At 45.4% G+C, this 18,247-nt stretch overlaps 1 protein-coding gene across 2 annotated transcripts in view; it reads left to right on the plus strand.

Annotated features, from left to right (window-relative positions):
• The first annotated feature begins 951 nt into the window (after positions 1-951).
• The window catches only part of BRCA2 (BRCA2 DNA repair associated), a 90,223-nt gene continuing 72,927 nt past the window's right edge, over positions 952-18,247 (plus strand). For both annotated transcript variants that reach the window (XM_073662511.1, XM_073662512.1), the window contains exons 1-8: positions 952-1,132; positions 4,648-4,902; positions 6,649-6,745; positions 6,880-6,965; positions 7,191-7,231; positions 7,850-7,955; positions 9,700-9,752; positions 12,213-12,315. In XM_073662511.1, coding sequence (XP_073518612.1) covers positions 1,066-1,132; positions 4,648-4,902; positions 6,649-6,745; positions 6,880-6,965; positions 7,191-7,231; positions 7,850-7,955; positions 9,700-9,752; positions 12,213-12,315 — 808 coding nt within the window. In that variant the 5' untranslated portion in view covers positions 952-1,065. The remainder of the gene's footprint in view (positions 1,133-4,647; positions 4,903-6,648; positions 6,746-6,879; positions 6,966-7,190; positions 7,232-7,849; positions 7,956-9,699; positions 9,753-12,212; positions 12,316-18,247) is intronic.

Raw genomic sequence — 18,247 nt, forward strand, 5'->3', positions numbered from 1 at the left:
CTGACCTTCATTTGTTAGTAATGATGGCCACTCGTTTTTCTTTACTTAGCTGCTTTTTTCTTGCCATAATACAAATTCTAACAGTCTATTCAGTAGGACTATCAGCTGTGTATCCACCTGACGTCTGCACAACACAACTGATGGTCCCAACCCCATTTATAAGGCAAGAAATCCCACTTATTAAACCTGACAGGGCACACCTGTGAAGTGAAAACCATTTCCGGTGACTACCTCTTGAAGCTCATCAAGAGAATGCCAAGAGTGTGCAAAGCAGTCATCAAAGCAAAAGGTGGCTACTTTGAAGAACCTAGAATATAAGACATATTTTCAGTTGTTTCACACTTTTTTGTTAAGTATATAACTCCACATGTGTTAATTCATAGTTTTGATGCCTTCAGTGTGAATGTACAATTTTCAGTCATGAAAATACAGAAAAATCTTTAAATGAGGTGTGTGTGTGTATATATTCTGTATAATAGTATAGTAAATGCTGTTCCACTGCAATGGAGAAGTTGTATGTACTCTAAAATGACAGCAATTAAAACGGCAACAGAAAACAGGTCCTCACAAGGATAGAAAATGAAAAAAATTGCAAGGTCGGTAAGGAGTTAATAAATGGTTGCCTTTTTCAGTGGTGAACAACCCCTTTAAATATCCTTTGCTTTTGAATTAAAAAGTTGAAAAATAGACCCCTGCATTCTCCATAGGTTTCCTATTGGTGGTAATAACGTCTTCTATCGCGCAGGGATCTATCACTATCGCGATATCACAGGTAAGTGTTTACATCAGCATTATGGACAACACACCACTGACGGCCCGTCCTGGAGGAGCATTGTGGGAAATGTAGTCTCAGTCGCATTGCTATATGAAATCTCAGCCAATGAGAACTCCCGTATAATGTGTGTAATGGGCGGGGCGTCCTAAGAGCTGCTCTCTGATTGGCTTCGCGTGTCAGCTGTGAGGCTGAGCGGGAAGTTGGACTTGCCTCTCTCACTGCTGCTCCCGGGGCTTTGACTGGCGGGAGCTCCGCGCACTGCTGTGGCCGGCACCTGAGTGTGCAGTACCATGGCGTCGATGCAGTCCTCCGCGTCCGTCTTCTCTCAGCTGTTCCGGGCGCACTGCAGTCACTCAGGTGCTTATCATTTGTGGTGTCACCAGTTAGTGCGCCGTGTTCACATTGTACCCTGCATTAACCCCTGCTGCTCATGTCACCTTGTCACGTGACTGTCAATGTATTAACTACTGCAGTACCGGCTCTGCCCTCCCTCCTTCCTGTGCCTGTTTTAGGGGCCATAACCATAATTGTGACCTGCTGGGGGCGCAACCCAAGTCCCAAAAAATCCAGCTGGTTCTAACTTGTTGTTTAGTTATCGCTTGTCGTGATAACTTGTAGGTCGCAAAAAGGCCCCATCACTTTTACTATAGTGTGATGTATATACTTTGACCACGTCGCTTGTTTTGTGGCCAATGTAGCCCCAGAGGCGTTTTCCAGTCACAGTAAACCCGTCTCCTCGGCTTCAGATTTTTTTTTTTTAAAAAATACCTTCCTCACCCTCCCCAGGTCCAGCGCCGCTGCTTTCTGTGTCTTATTTTCAGCAGCACTGACGTCATGTTGACAGGCGATCACTGAGTGAAGCAGCGCTGTCCGAGTGGACAGCAGGAGACGGTCAGTTATTGACTGCAGCGCTATCCGAGTGGACAGCAGGAGACGGTCAGTTATTGACTGCAGCGCTGTCCGAGTGGACAGCAGGAGACGGTCAGTTATTGACTGCAGCGCTGTCGACGAAGGGAGCAGCCGCGAAGACTCCACGCTGAGTCCGGGGAGAATGACAAAAGCAAATTTTTTTACCATTTTTTTTAAAAAATAAACTGCAGCTGGGGTATGGGTTTTCAAAAATTGATAACCCCCCATAAATGCCACCATATTGGGAGGTTAGGTAGTAAAAAAATAAATAAATAAAACTAAATCCGCTAAAACACCGGTTGAAAACTTTTAGTGACCTTCAGCCGGGAGGTTTCTGATTGTGGTCCTCAGACCCACGGTGCCACCACCACCACGGCCTAGTACCCGACTCCTGAATGTACGTGTGAGCACACTGTTGTGTGACGTACTCTGGAAGCCCTACCCTGGGAAGGTGGGGGGTACTCGGAGCCGGGTCAGATGTTGAGGGGAAGCAGTCGTGGCCTGGACCCAGTCCGTGCCCAGGGCCGTTACATTAAAAAAATGATGTAATGGGCTATCAGGGTTGAGTGGTTGCTATCGACTACGCCACCTGTGGTACCTGGTGAAGGCCACCAGCGCTGCTGCAGTCCTCTGAGGCGGGATGTTGTAGCAGCCGTCGTTGATACTACTCCCCACAGGTGGAGCAGGGCCTTAGGGCAGAGACAAGGATGGAGGGGGTAGTAGTCTAGGAGGTCTGGTGCTGCGTAGTGCGGTGTAGTGCAGAATAAGAGTCCGGAGGCCATAGGGGTTAACTTCCAGGGTTTTTACTCACGATGTAGAGTACAGCTGCAAGGCTTCTCCCTGCTCCTCATGGAGTTCTGCGGTCACCAGGAACGGGGGTCCGACAACCTTCGAGTAAGTCAAGTGTTCAATCAGGACTCTGCACCAGAGTGTTCCTAGACTTCAGACCGGGTCCTTTCCTGTCTGTCTGTGTGTGTGTGTGTAGATAGGCCGGGTCTCCCTCTGAACTTCACTCAGAAAAAGGGTACGGTTGGCAGCTCCGCTCTTTCTGTTACCCGGTGGGATCCTCAGGGCCTACCGGGCTTCCCTGACCAGGACGTAGAGTAGCAAGGTCAGGTGTCGGGGGACGGTACACCTCTTGCAGCCGGAATCCCTCTGAATAGATCAGCTAGGCAAGGACAGGTGGCGTATGCCGCTCCGTCTGCATCCTCCCCGGGATCCGTTTGCGGTGGAGCTACACTCCTGAGCTCCGGGCCTTCTTGGTCATGGTCCTTGACCGGGCTGAGACATACATTATCTGCAACCTGCCCCTCGTCCCAAGGCCGGGGTACGAGGGCCGTGCCTCCATCCTCTGCAGGTCCACACAGGATCCACGTTCAGGGAGGGAGATCACAATCAAAAGACAGTCAAAGAACCTTGAGCCCAAGATGGCTGTGTATTAAATATGAAATTTAAAGTGTCACTAAAATGTGAATCCTCCACCCTCATCAACTAATTGGTTCCCCTATCTCTTGGTTCCCCTGTCTCCCAACTCCAGTAGGGGCAGCACCTAGTGCCTTCTAGCCCCCTCTGGTGGGAGAAGTGTGGTGTTGGATGTGGAGGTTGGGTCCTGACCATCACACTGTTCTTACCTCAGAGGAGGAACACTACACTCCATTAAAGAAGTGCAGCATCCCTGTGGCGGTCGAACCCTCAGGGGCGCCACATTAAGATGTCGAAGTGTCGCACCGTTACCGCAGACCTGCTGGAGACGAGACCTTCAAGGCCGTTTTGGCGATGCCTGGGACATTTTCCTGCTCTTTAAGGAGTCTGAGAAGTCTCCTGTTTTTGTAGTAAAATTGTCAAGTGTTACGAGTGGCGCTGACTAAATACAGGGGGACCTCCGCGACGTATAGTGTTACTGAGACTTCCCCCAAGAATTACAACTTGTATGGTTTTCTAAGTATATTGGGGCAGTGCGTTCTTCCGAAGTGAAGGTGATGGGCAGCTGTGAAATGAATTACTAATGGATGGCCATTTTTGCAATTAAGGCTATGTTCACACATTGCGTTTTTTTAATGCAAATATTCTGCTGCGTTTTACAGTACTAGCAAAGTCTGAGATTTCATAAATCTCATGCACACACATTGGTTTTTGTTTCATCAGTATTTTGTGCTTTGCATGGTTTTCTGCAGAATAGAGTATGTCACTTCTTTCATCATTTTTCACCCGTTGAAAGTAATGGGTGGTGAAAAAACGCACCAAAAACGCAGGTGTCAGTTTTTTCAGCTGTTTTTGTGCCAAAACCAGAATCAGATTTTTTTTTTCACTGAACTTTATGTACATGTATAAAGAGACAAAAGGACAGTGAAAAAAACTCAGCAAAAAACAAGCAAAATCCTGAAGAAACCTTCCTGGCAAGAGATCAGATTTTGCTGCAGAAAAAAAAACGCAATGTGTGAACACATTCCAGCACTGGTCACTTCCACATCAGGAGATTTTCGACGTCACGTGAACTGGATGTGGGCACAATCTGCCAGTATTGTCCACGGTGTATGATACCTGCCTATTGAGCATGGGGCCTGGCAAGTATAACAGGATGTGATGTCATTGACCCCGTTCACTTCATGGCGCGCTGGTGGAATACTCCTTTAATTTCTAATGTTGCTTTGGAAAGCAGCTGCAACTTTTTATGAAGTATCATCTTGGCACCCAAACCTCGAACTCTCAGTACACGAGGCACTCTGTGGGGTCCCGGCCTGAGAGAGAAATGGGTCGTCCTCAATATATGTTGTGTTCTGAAGGAATCTGAGCGACCATTAGAGTGCCCCTTTAAATTGAGAAGTTAATGGTGGTCAGGCCACCACTAGTATTATTTTCTGGCCCACTGATGGTCAATATAGGACAGCAAAGCTACATTTTATTTTTGTAATATTACTCATGTCATAATTTTACAATTTATAACTCAGAGCCCTTCCTTACAGACTTGGGACAGATCAACATAAACTGGTTTGAGGAACTGACCAGAGAGGCGAAAAGGCTTCAGCCCGGGCAACATGAGGATGAGGACGAGCGAGAAGAAGGCCGGCAGGACAACAGCCTCTCCAAGACTCCACAGCAGAAGCCATCTGATTACAGCCAGCTGGAGTCCACGCCGACTATTTTCCGAGAGCAGACTTTATGCTCCCCGCTGTTCCTTTCTCCAACTAGAAATCACGAGAAAAGTCCAATTACTGCAGGTAAAATATATTCTACTAGGGTTTTACATCAAATTGTGACACTAGCAGGGGAACGTGTAGTGAATGTTTGCTCCAAGACGGCTGATTGGCTGCAGCCGAAAACCAGCCATTGACTGGTTGCAGCAGTCACGTGACATAACAATGTCACGTGACCCTCCGGGAATAGTGGCACCGATACTGTTGAAATGGCGCCCCTACAGGAGGGGAGTATACATTGTTTTTTTTCTATGGGCTGTGACATGATATATCAGGGGTTGTCCAGTAAAGGGTCCTGCTGAAGAGAGACGGCAACGTATGACATAGGGTGTTTTCCAATATTCTGGGGTATCTCTGTGTAATGAACGCCGTCCTTGCTTTCATGTCTGAGATACCTGTACCTGCATGTAAAGGACGCCGCTGCTAGCGAGTGTAGCTTTTCTTTGTTACGCCACCATTAATTGGTTTCATGATATTTCATCTGACCACTTTGCAGGATCTGGCTCAGAATAATATTGCGATAACCATTTATGATCGTCTTTTAGGTGCCCCTGTTCATAAACTAAATGGGATGTAATAAGTTAAAGAGGCGTCCTTTACTTTAGCATTGATGCTCTTGGGATAGGTCATCAATATCCCGGGTGTCTGACCAAACCGATCAACTGGTGGCGGTGGTCGGAAGTACTCACTTGTGGAGCTGGCCGTCTTCTGATAGTGGCCGCCGCAGGGGGTACTTCGCATCCACCTCCTATTGACTTGAATAGAAGGCGGATGTGTACCGTAGTACTAAGCCTCGGCCACTACCAGATGAGGGCCAGCTTTCAAATGAGCACTGATAACAGCTGATCGGCAGGTGTCAGACCCCCACCGAGCAGACATTGATGACCTATCCTAAGGATAGACAATCAGTGCTAAAGTAGTGGACGACCTCTTTAAAGGAGTATTCCAACGCAATAAATTTATCACTACATCGGTGGCGATCCAATCACTGGGACCTCCATGATTGCTAGACCTTGGCTAGGAAGAGGTTGAGTGGTGGTTGAGCTTTTGCCCTAATGTCTATGGGGCTGACAACACCTGTGAATTTCAATAGAGGGACAGAGTGCATGCTCGACCACCTCTCCATCCATATTGTTCCTAGCTGTGGTCCTGCAGCGGAGGGAATGAACGACCGGGGTTCTACATTCTGGCGATTAGTGGAGGTCCTAGTAGAAAGGTGATCAATGCTCCAAGATGCAATACCCCCTTTAAGTCGTGATAGGATATAGACCTTTGCCAGTTAGGAGTCAGAATGCATTAATCTCCTCTCAAGAGGACAAGATAGACGTCACGGCCCCGATTTATCAAACACTTTTCGGGCAGAATTCGGGAGTAAAACTGTGTGAAATGTTGCTAAATTTATGGTCAACTCGGAGCTGCGCAAATATTTTACGACTTTTTATAATAGCGGAGGCCAGATCTGCCAACTGTTTGGGCAAAGTTTAGCCAGGGGGAATGTAACCAACCTGTCCGACAAATTTATCATGATTTACACCACAAAAGTGACAGAAATGTACTCCAGTCTCTTGCAGTGGTGCACGGCTGCTGAACGATGCACCATATTCACACACCAGCCTCTTGATTGATTTGTCCCCCTTCATCAAGTCTGGCATGTGAGCTGTGGCCTGCGTGTTATCTCTGGCCTGTATTTTTATCGTCCGCTATTTGACAGTCGTCTTGTCTTTTGTCGACAATGAAGCCAATAATATGTATATTTTGTTTTTCCGCCAGAACATTTTAGAAATGCTAACAAGTCACTTCAGAGTCCTGACATCACAGTACCGGCTAACCATGTCTTTGGTACCTCAAGTAGAGATTTAGCAGAAAGGTAAGATCTGCAGCCTGGGCTGTGATTGTAGTGTATGATGGTTTTCATACCAGTGACATTACTGTATATTATATAACAAGCAGGCCGTATATACATATTACACTTTGTGAGATCTCTGTAACTTATGATTTCAGCCCTGTTATCATGAAACAGCTTTTCAAGGCTCCCTTTGAGGATAGAAAAAATCTATCTGGGACACCACAGAAGGATAGAAAGTTTGGTAAGTAGTAAAAAAAAAAAGCCATAAAAATACATTGTGGGTTTCTTATAAATGTAATTCTGCCAGCTTTCTGGTGTAATTGCTTTGAAGAGAGTCGTGCCAAGGTTGATTTCCAGATTGATCTCTTCTTTTGATATTTACTAGCAGGGGACTTGGCTTTTAAGCTGAATGTCGTGGGTCATAATTAAGAATAATAATTCTTTCATATTAAAACTTTTCTTTCAGATATCTCCGATAGTCTATTGTGCACACCACAGTTGATCAGGGTAAATATTTATTTTACTTCTACTTTTGTTTTTCTTATGTTAAATGGGCTGTGTCATGACCGAGACAGAACCAAGAAAAGCACCCAACTGCTATGGTGGATCAGGGTGATGAATGGCTGACGTGCGTCTTGTCAGCGATTGTACTGGTCAGCCTGTAGACTTTGATTGGAGTGATCCTGCATATGGTTAAAGGGGTGTTCCTATCTCCAAGATCCTATCCCAATATATAGTAGGTGTAACAATAATAATATTAGCAAATACCTCCAATTAGAAATGTAGTATAGTCCTTCTGATTAGCTATGTCTCTTACCCCATGTGTAATTGCCTTTTGGACCCCCACCTACTGGGTGAACAGAGGTCCGCTGACTCAGTGTTGGTATCCTAGACGGCTGGAGGAGCCCCCTCCAGTTGTATAGGATGTACAGCCGAGCTCGCTCTTATGTTCCTCTCATGTTTGTGGCTGTTTTGGGCCATTTTGGATATCTTATACACTACGTGGGAGATATGAAGTTCCGATATGGCGTGAATGTGTTGAGTTGTAAATTAATAAATACGATATAATTGTGTTTTACCATCTCTCATCAACAATTTTTTTTCTATATTATATATTTATTTAAGACCCAAACCTCAAGATGTATATCAGAGAGTCTTGGCGTACAAGCAGATCCTGACATGTCCTGGTCAAGTTCGTTGGCTACACCGCCCTCTCCAACTGTGATCATTAGTAAGAAATGGGAAATAAATGGGTGATGTGTCACTTTATAAATGGCTACATGGGTCTGTGTACGTCTGTGTGTGCAGTATGGACATGTCAGCTTTGGTAGGAACATTATATTACTTGTATTGATGCAATTCATGGTGTACAGAGGGTAGATGTACTGATCCTTGGTTATCTACCTTAAGCCTTATTCAGACGTCTCATTATTATTATTATTATATTTTTATTTTATTTTTTTTATGTAAAAATATAGACTTTATCATCATTATGCTGCATCCAGTTGTTTTCTTTTTAACGCTGATCAAAACCAGATTTTGTTATTTGATTATTATTTTGCAGACACTTGGTCTACGGACTTGAACAGCCCTATAGACTATAATGGCTGTGTACTATCTGTGAAAAACACTGACCGACCATATACGTGAAAAACTGATCTACAGCCTCATTCACGTACGTGTCTCAATAGCGATTTTTACTGATACAACACATACAATTATAGTCTATGGGGCTGTTCACATATCCGTGTTTTTTTTGTGGACCGTGTGTCTGTGCAAAAATCACAGAGACATGTCCATCTTTTCCAGCATTATGTATGAAAAGCACCAATACAAGTCTATGAGTGCTTGAAAATCGAGGACGTGACATGGAGGGCATCAGTCAGCGTGCAGGCCGTGTGCTGTCCAGGATTAACATTGCAGTGAATAGGAGAAGCTTTGTCATTTATTAGTCCATACCTGTAAAACACTGATGGTAGAAACTGACACGCTGACCATTCACTCGTGAAAACTGACACGCTGACCATTCACTCGTGAAAACTGACACGCTGACCATTCACTCGTGAAAACTGACACGCTGACCATTCACTCGTGAAAACTGACACGCTGACCATTCACTCGTGAAAACTGACACGCTGACCATTCACTGATGGTGAAAACTGACACGCTGACCATTCACTGATGGTGAAAACTGACACGCTGACCATTCACTGATGGTGAAAACTGACACGCTGACCATTCACTGATGGTGAAAACTGACACGCTGACCATTCACTGATGGTGAAAACTGACACGCTGACCATTCACTGATGGTGAAAACTGACACGCTGACCATTCACTGATGGTGAAAACTGACACGCTGACCATTCACTGATGGTGAAAACTGACACGCTGACCATTCACTGATGGTGAAAACTGACACGCTGACCATTCACTGATGGTGAAAACTGACCATTCACTGATGGTGAAAACTGACCATTCACTGATGGTGAAAACTGACCATTCACTGATGGTGAAAACTGACACGCTGACCATTCACTGATGACACTTGCACCATTCTTTTGTGGATGTGAAAAAGCATGGATAGCTGAATGAGGCCTTAAAGAAATTGAGTATTTGATAATATTACTGCAACCTAGGCTAGATATTAAAGGCTGTGTATTATTTGATATATCTGCATCAAGTAATGAGTCCTTTGTATCAATACGATTGTATGAACTTGGTTGTAGACAGTATAGTCACGGCATAACTGGGAGATTAGGACTCTCCTACACGATTGTTTTTTCTTGGGAAACATGATATCGCTATATAGGCAACAGAATATAATGTATACAATGTTTATTAGTAGCACATTTATGTGCAAAGAAGTGGAGCACAGCACATGGAGCATCTGCCGGCTATGTAATCCTGGTTATTATGTTGCACTTTTCTAAGGACCAGTTTATCTAATATGAATTGTCTTTTTTCCTTTGTAGCTCAAGCTAAAGAAGTTTCTAAACCAAGGACATTTAATAAGAATGATGTAGTGGTGAGCAGCAAAATGTTTCAGCTGTTATTGAAATGTAATGATTTGCAGATATAATTATTAATGCACCTTTTAAAGGGAACCTGTCAGATTCATGCTGCCTAAACCATGGGCAGCAGGAATCAAAGCCTGACTATGAGATGTTTTTCTCTGAAACACTGTGGTGTTTCAGAGAAAACGCCATTTTAAAAGCCAACCGGGGACTAGTCCGGTGACATCCCTGGCCGAATTCTTCCCACCCTATTCCACTTGATTGACTCGTCTCTCCCATGTTTGTATCTAGGGAGAGACCTGTTAATCAACTGGAACTGTGTGGGGAGAGGCTAGGGATCTTATCAGACTAGTTAGGTCTCTCTATAGTCCCCGGCCGGCTTTCCAAACTAAGTTATAGTAAAATAGTCCAGTTGTCCATGGTCCGTTCATTTGATAGGTTGAAGAGAATATTTCACCCATTTTTCTTTGCATCCTGAATGAAAAGCTTGTGTCAGTGAGTGAGTGTGTCAGTGAGTAGCAGCAGTCGCATTTGCAGCCCTAGTGGCAGCCCCCTCGCTCTCATGTAATGTTATATGTTAAAACCAACCACTTACTATCCATCTGTAGGACCCTGAGTCCTATAGTATAAAGCCACCACCCCCCAAGCTAAGTGTCTGTCTGTAACTAGTTATGGGTGTCAGCAAATGTGCACCATGCACTATGTGTTCATGTAGGAATTAACAAAAAAAAGGTATCAGGTTATATTACTACTAGATGGTGGCCCGATTCTAATGCATCGGGTATTCTAGAATAGGTATGCGGCCGACCGGGCGCAAGCAGCAGAGCGGGGTTTAAATTTGGCGCCAAACTCGCTGATTGGTCGCAGCTGGCGTCTGCGACCAATCATCACAGTAGTGTTTAAATGTGGCGGCAAGATCGGTGATTGGTCGCGGCCGCTATTTAAATGTTGCGCCCAAATCGGTGATTGGTCGCGGCCGCTGCCCGCGACCAATCAGCAGAGCAGTGTTTAACTTTAGCGCCAAGATCACTGATTGGTCGCTCTCTCCGCACGCGACCAATCAGCGAATCGTATTGGTGAGGACCGGGGAGCGCCGCTGCCTGTGCGGCTACTTCTGCTGCGAGAAGCCGGGAGATGAGCGACTGCTCGCAGCAGAAGAATCCCGAACCGCAGCGCCGCTCCCCGGTCCTCCCTTGACACCCTAGCCGCTGATCTCCTGACTGTAGCCGCATGGTGTTGCTAAGGTCCGGACATTTGTGTTAAAAATCGCTGATTGGTCGCTGGCGCTGCCCGCGACCAATCACCGATTTGGGTGCCAAATTTAAATATCGGCCGTGACCAATCACCGATCTTGGCTCCACATTTAAACACCGCTGTGCTGATTGGTCGCCGACGCTGGGCGCGACCAATCATCGATTTTGGCGCCACATTTAAATAACGTCCGTGACGAATCAGTACAGCGGTGTTTAAATGTGGAGCCAAGATCGGTGATTGGTCGCGGCCGATATTTAAATTTGGCGCCCAAATCGGTGATTGGTCGCGGGCAGCGTCCGCGACCAATCAGCACAGTAGTGTTTAACTTTTGCGGCAAGATCAGTGATTGGTCGCGGGCCAAGACCGCGACCAATCACCGATTTGTGCGGCACATTTAAATAGCGGCCGCGACCCATTAGATGTCAGCGCCGCTCCCCGTTCCTCCCTTCACACCCTAGCCGCTGATGTCCCCACAGTATCCGCATGGTGTTACAAAGGTCCGGACATTTGTGTTAAAAATCGCTGATTGGTCGCCAACTCTATTTAAATGTGGCGCCAAAATCGCTGATTGGTCGCGGCCGCTGTTTAAATGTGCCACACAAATCGGTGATTGGTTGTGGGCCAAGACCGCGACCAATCAGCACAGTAGTGTTTAACTTTTGCGGTAAGATCAGTGAATGGTCGGGTCCGAAGAGCGCGACCAATCATCGAATCGTCTTGGTGAGGACCGGGGAGCGGCGCTGCCTGTGCGGGTACTTCCGCAGCGAGAACCCGGGACATGAGCGGGCGCTCGCAGCAGAAGTATCCCGACCCGCAGCGCCGCTCCCCGGTCCTCCCTTCCGCATGGAGGTCAGCGACGCTGGCGGTCCTTCCTCTGCTACCGGCGGGGAGATGAGCGCCTCGCGCCGGTCATCTCCCGGCTGCATCGCCGCTGAGCTCTTTCCCGCAGATGAGCCGCTAACGGCCGCCATCTTTTTTTCAGAAATCCCGCGGCGCTGATGGGCGTTGCCGGACCAATGAGCGACGCGGGATTTCCTGGACAGACAGATGGGATAAGACAATTATATATATAGATAGGAGTCCTTTTCTCCTGGGAGCGCCGGTGTAATAAAGGAGAGATCAGTTTGTCAGATGTACTTTATTTGTAGCTGTTTTTCGAAGCCTTCTGTAAAGGTTTTTAACCAACACACCTCCGATCTCTAATTGGAAACGTTTAGATTGTGCAAAGTCTCTTCTCCAAGATGAACGCAGTTCCAGAAGCTGTTTCCTCATCTCCACCAAATGATATATACAAGATCAACAGTGACAGTACAAAGTTTGGTGAGTACTTATCTTTAAAAAAAAAAAGTATAAATTATAAGAACTTGATATTAACCCTTTTGCACCAGAGCCTGTTTTCACCTTCCAGGACCAGGACAATTTTTTCAATTCTGACCAGTGTCAGTTTATGTGGCAATAACTCTGGAACGCTTCAAATTGTGTCAGTTATTCTGAGTCTGTTTTTTCGTGACATATTGTACTTTGTTAGTTGTAAATTTAGGTCGATATTTTTTTGTGAAAATAGCAGAATTTTTGCAAAACTTTTGCAATTTTCAAACTTTTCTTAAAATGTTTTACATCTTTAAACTATAGTTATATCACTCAACATACCGTATTTTTCGGACTATAAGACGCACTTTTTTCCTCCAATTTTGGAAGAAAGTGGGGGGGGTGCGTCTTGTAGTCCGATGTACATAAATATTGTTGTCTGGGGGGAGTGACAGCGGCTGAGTAGCGGGGCACAGGAGGCAGCAGCCGCCTGCTGCAGCCTACACTGTGCCCGCTACTAAAGAAAATGAATAGTCACTGACCCCCTCATCCCGGTATGTATGACACCCTTCATCCCTGTATGTATGGCCCCGTCATCCTGGTATGCTTGGCACCCCCCCTGATCCTCGTCACGCTGCACAGAAAAAAAATAAACCTCATACTCGCCTCTTCTCTCCTCCAGCGCTGTGTCCTGCTCTGTGCCGGAATAGTCACTGCTCCCCATGCCGGGACTGCGTGTGTGGGGAGCAGTGACCATTTATTCTCCCTAATAGCGTGCACACTGTAGCCGCAGCGCAGCTCCTGCTGCGCTCGGCTGTCAGTGTGCCCGTTATTAAAGTCCATGAATATTCACCACTCCCATGGGTGTGGTGAATATTTACGGCTTTAATAGCGGGCACGCTGACAGTGTGTGCTAGTAGAGAGAATGAATGGTCACTGCTCCCCACACACGCAGTCCTGGTGTGGGAGCAGTGACTATTCTGGCACAGCATCTCGCTGTGTGAGGGCGCATGGCAGTTTCGCCATGCGCGACTCACACAGTGAGAACCCTACCTGCAGCAGAGTAGGACGCAGCGATGGAGGAGAGAGGAGGTGAGTATGATTGTTTATTTTTCTTCTGTGCAGCGTAACGGGGATCAGGGGGTGCCAAGCATACCAGGATGAGGGGGCCATACATACAGGGATGAAGGCTGCCATACATGCCAGGAAGAGGGGGGGGGGTGGAAATACATATCGGGATGAGGCATGAAGGGGGGGCATACATATCGGGATGAGGCATGAAGGGGGGGCATACATATCGGGATGAGGCATGAAGGGGGGGGACATGCATGCCGGGATGAGGCATGAAGGGGGGGACATGCATGTCGGGATGAGGCATGAAGGGGGGGACATGCATGCTGGGATGAGGCATGAAGGGGGGGCCATGCATGCCTGGATGAGGCATGAAGGGGGGGGCCATGCATGCCTGGATGAGGCATGAAGGGGGGGGGCCATGCATTCCTGAAGGGGGGGGGCATGCATGCCTGGATGAGGCATGAAGGGGGGGGCCATGCATGCCTGGATGAGGCATGAAGTGGGGGCCATGCATGCCTGGATGAGGCATGAAGGGGGGGCCAAGCATGCCGGGATGAGGCATGAAGGAGGGGCCATGCATGCTGGGATGAGGCATGAAGGAGGGGCCATGCATGGAGGGAGGGGCCATGCATGAAGGGGGGCCATGCATGCGGGGATGAGGCATGAAGGGGGGCCATGCATTCCGGGATGAGGCATGAAGGGGGGGCCATGCATTGCGGGATGAGGCATGAAGGGGGGGCCATGCATTGCGGGATGAGGCATGAAGGGGGGCCATGCATTGCGGGATGAGGCATGAAGGGGGGGCCATGCATGCCGGGATGAGGCATGAAGGGGGGGCCATGCATGCCGGGATGAGGCATGAAGGGGGGGGCCATGCATGCCGGGATGAGGCATGAAGGGGGGGGGGCATGCATGCCGGGATGAGGCATGAAGGGGGGGGGGCATGCATGCCGGGATGAGGCATGAAGGGGGGGGGGGGGCATGCATGCCGGGATGAGGCATGAAAGGGGGTGGGGGCATGCGTACCGGGATGTCTGCCATACATACCGGGGTGGGGCGGCATACATACCAGGATGGGGGATATTAACAGAATTGGGATACATTACCCTATAACAGTGCCAGCAGCAATCCCCCTTAACAGGGCATTATGACCATATTTTTTTGCTTAAATTTTTTTTCTATTTTTCCTCCTCTAAAACTTAGCTGCGTCTTATGGTCCGGTGCGTCTTATAGTCCAAAAAATACGGAAGTTAATAAATAACATTATCCACATGACTACTTTACATCTGCATCATTTTTGAAACATAACATAAAAAAAAATTGTAAGTTAGAAGGGTTAAAAATTGATCAGCAATTTGTCATTTTTCCAACAAAATTTACAAGAAGAATTTTTTTAGGGATCACATCACATTTGAAGTGACTGAGGGACCTATATGACAGAAAATACCCAAAGGTGACACCATATTAAAATCTACACCCCTCAAAGTGCTCAAAATCACATTTAAGAAGCTTATTAACCCTTCAGATGCTTCACAGGAATTAAAGGAAATTAAAAATTTTCCCACGGAAATGTTGTTTTTGCCGCAATTTTTTCCTTTTTCACAAGGTAAACGGGGGATAATGGACCGTAATATTTGTTGTGCAAATTCTCTTGTGTACACAGATTCCCCACATGTGTAGGAAAACTACTGTTTTGGCGCACGGCAGGGCTCGGAAGAGAAGGAGCGCCATTTGGTTTTCTTAATGCAAAATTGTCTGGAATAGACATGCGGACACCAAGGGAGTAATAGTACGTCCCTGTGCCCTGTCAGAAAGGGAAAATATATATATATATATATATATATATATATCTCTTTAGGGAACACTGTAAAAAAACTGATTCTTTATCATACAGCCAAACAAAAAATGGAATAAAACACGATCAGAAAGACGAATGTAAATAAAAATGGTACCACTGAAAACGTCATCTTGTCCCGCAAAAAAAACAAGCTGCCATACAACTCCATCAGTCAAAAAATAAGTTATAGCTCTCAGAATAAAGCGATACAAAAAAATGTTTTTCTATAGAATAGTGTTTATTGTGTAAAAGCACCAAAACATTAAAAAAACGATAGAAATGCAGTATCGCTGTAAATGTACTGACCCGAAGAATAAAGATGCCTTATCAATTTTACCACACGCGGAACGGCATAAAAAAAACCCCAAAAAACAATTCCTGAATTGCTGGGTTTTGTTAATTCTGCCTCCCAAAAATCGGAATAGAAAGCGATCAAAAAATATCAAGTGCCTGAAAATGGCACCAATAAAAACGTCAACTCATCCCGCAAAAAAAGAAGCCCTTACATGACTGTTGGCTGAAATATGGAAAAATGATTGCAAAAACTAGTCTTTGCAAGAAAAAAGCATCTTTTAGTGTGGGACAGCTGCCAAACATTAAAACCAGATATGATTCTGAAATCGCTGTAATCACACCGACCCGAAGAATAAAGTCGTCTAATCGCTTATACCGCACGAGGAACGGCATAAAAAATAAACTCTAGGGCTAGGGTTGTGCTAGGGTTGGGGTTGTATTAGGGTTGGGATTTCTTCAAAAGTAAAGAAAAAAAAATGATGACGATATGGCGACTAGTGTTGAGCGCAAGTGCTAGCTACTTGTGTTTGCATCTGGTATTCGGGTATGCACTGAGTATCGTGGGTGTTCGAGTGACATGCTTGAGTCTCTGCCCCATATATTTCGCAGCTGTTATACAGCCAAAAAAACCTTACGGGGATTGCCTGTCATGCACAAGCAAACCCCGCATGTTTTTTTTTGGGGGTGTCTAACAACCGTGAAACATGCGAGGCGGGGACTTGAGCATGTCACTCGAGCACCCACCATACATGGTGCATACCCGAGTACCCGATGCAAACTCAAGTAGCGAGCACTTGCGCTCAAGACTAATGACAACTTATTCAATATGATGACCTAATGTTATCAAATTCTGTGTCGTACCTCTGGGTTCAAAATGTTCAGTATACCCCTTGATAAAATCCTTGAGGGGTCTAGTTTACAAAATGGGGTCACTTGTGGGGGATTTCCACTGTTTAGGCGCATCAGGCGCTCTCCAAACGCGACATGGCGTCCACTCTCGATTCCAGCCAATTTTGCGTTAAAAAAATCACTGTACTCCTTCCATTCTGAACCCTGCTGTGCGCCCAGTGTATTTTCCCTACATATGGAGTATCCGCGTACTCAGGAAAACTTGTACAACAATTTTTGGGGTCCATTTTCTCCTCTTACCCTTGTGAAAATAAACAATTTGGGGCTAAAAGATCATTTTTGTGGAAAAAGTTAGATTTTATTTTTTTTCACGGCTCTATGTTATTAACTTCTGTGAAGCACCTGGGAGTTCAGGGTGCTCACCACACATCTTCCTTGAGGGGTTTAGTTTCCAAAATGGGGTAACTTGTGGGGGGTTTCCACTGTTTAGGCACATCAGGGACTCTCCAAACTTGACATGGCGTGCTCTAATTATTCTAGCAAATTTTACATTCAAACAGTCAAATGGTGTAGAGTTTTCACTCTAAGGTCTATCACCCCCCCCCCCCCCCATGAAGCGACATTTGGTCGCCGGTTGAAAATCCCTAAAGATACAAAGAAAATTAAGTGAAAAGTAATTAATAGCATGTTAAAAAATGTTCACCTTTTTCTCAATCTGAAAAAAACAACTTCAAGACATTTGGTATAGCTGTGCATAAGTCTGATTTCTGAAAATATAAAACTGATCCTTGCGGCATAAAAAAAAACGCAAGTATTTGTTCTTCCTTACAAAAAATTTGACTTCGGATGCAAAAAACATGGCCTCACTAGGCAAAATAAAACTGTTACTAGTCTCATAAAAAATTGTCGCAATTTTTTTTTATTATTTTATTTTGCAAAGTTCTAAATTGTTTTTAACCACTAAAAAATACAAACTATGAAAGCCTGTCACCATAATCAAACTGACTAGGAGCATCATGTTGGCAGGTCACCTTGACCTGACCGCACTAAGAACGCCATAAAGATTGAAAATTAAAACAAAACAATGGTTTAATCACATTTTTTTTTCACTATTTCACCCCACTTGGAATTTTTTTTCCCTGATTTTCAGTAAAATCAATGGTGTCATTCAAAATTACAAATTGTCTTCCAAAATAAGTCGTACAGCTGTGTCAGCAGAAACATAGCAAAGTAATGGCTCTTGGAAGAAAAGAAGGAAACGAAAAGTAAAAAACAAAGTTATGAAGGGGTTATACATTAGGAAGCTACTACTGGAACTGTATTTTTTTTTTTTTATATACGGATTAATATGACTTACTTAACTAGTTAACTCATTAGATGCCAAATACTTTGCTAATATATCGGCAACAGAGTTGGAATAAAAATAAAAAAATATTCCTCTTTGCATCCAACTATTTTGTGTCCAGCTCAACATGAAAAATTTGGTGAAAGGTCCTCTTTCAATATGCCCTATTAAGCCATAGGAATGTATAAGCAAATCACATATCCTCAAACAAACTTTTAACAAACGGAGTCTTTCTGAAGAGGACGCTAGTTTTAGGCCATCAGTAGCGTGTGGTCATTTATCTGAGCCGACATGAGAGCTGATGGTCTCTGTAGCCTCCTCCTATACAGGCTCAGCAGCAGGGTTTAGCACATAATAGGTAAGATTTTACACTTATACCTCTCCGATAGCTGCTGTCTTTGTGTTAACACTTCATCCCACCCCTTTCCTTCTCTCAACCTTGCAATGTTCACATCCTTGCATTAAAGGGGTTGTCTTGGCTTGGGGCTCAAGTGTGCAGTCACAGTGTGCGCTGTCAGGATTTTCTCTGGAAACAGACTGGCATG

This window comes from Phyllobates terribilis, unplaced genomic scaffold (genome assembly GCF_046119375.1).
Source record: "Phyllobates terribilis strain yellow unplaced genomic scaffold, ASM4611937v1 Scaffold_2__4_contigs__length_985480577, whole genome shotgun sequence".
Classification (NCBI taxonomy): Eukaryota; Metazoa; Chordata; class Amphibia; order Anura; family Dendrobatidae; genus Phyllobates; species Phyllobates terribilis.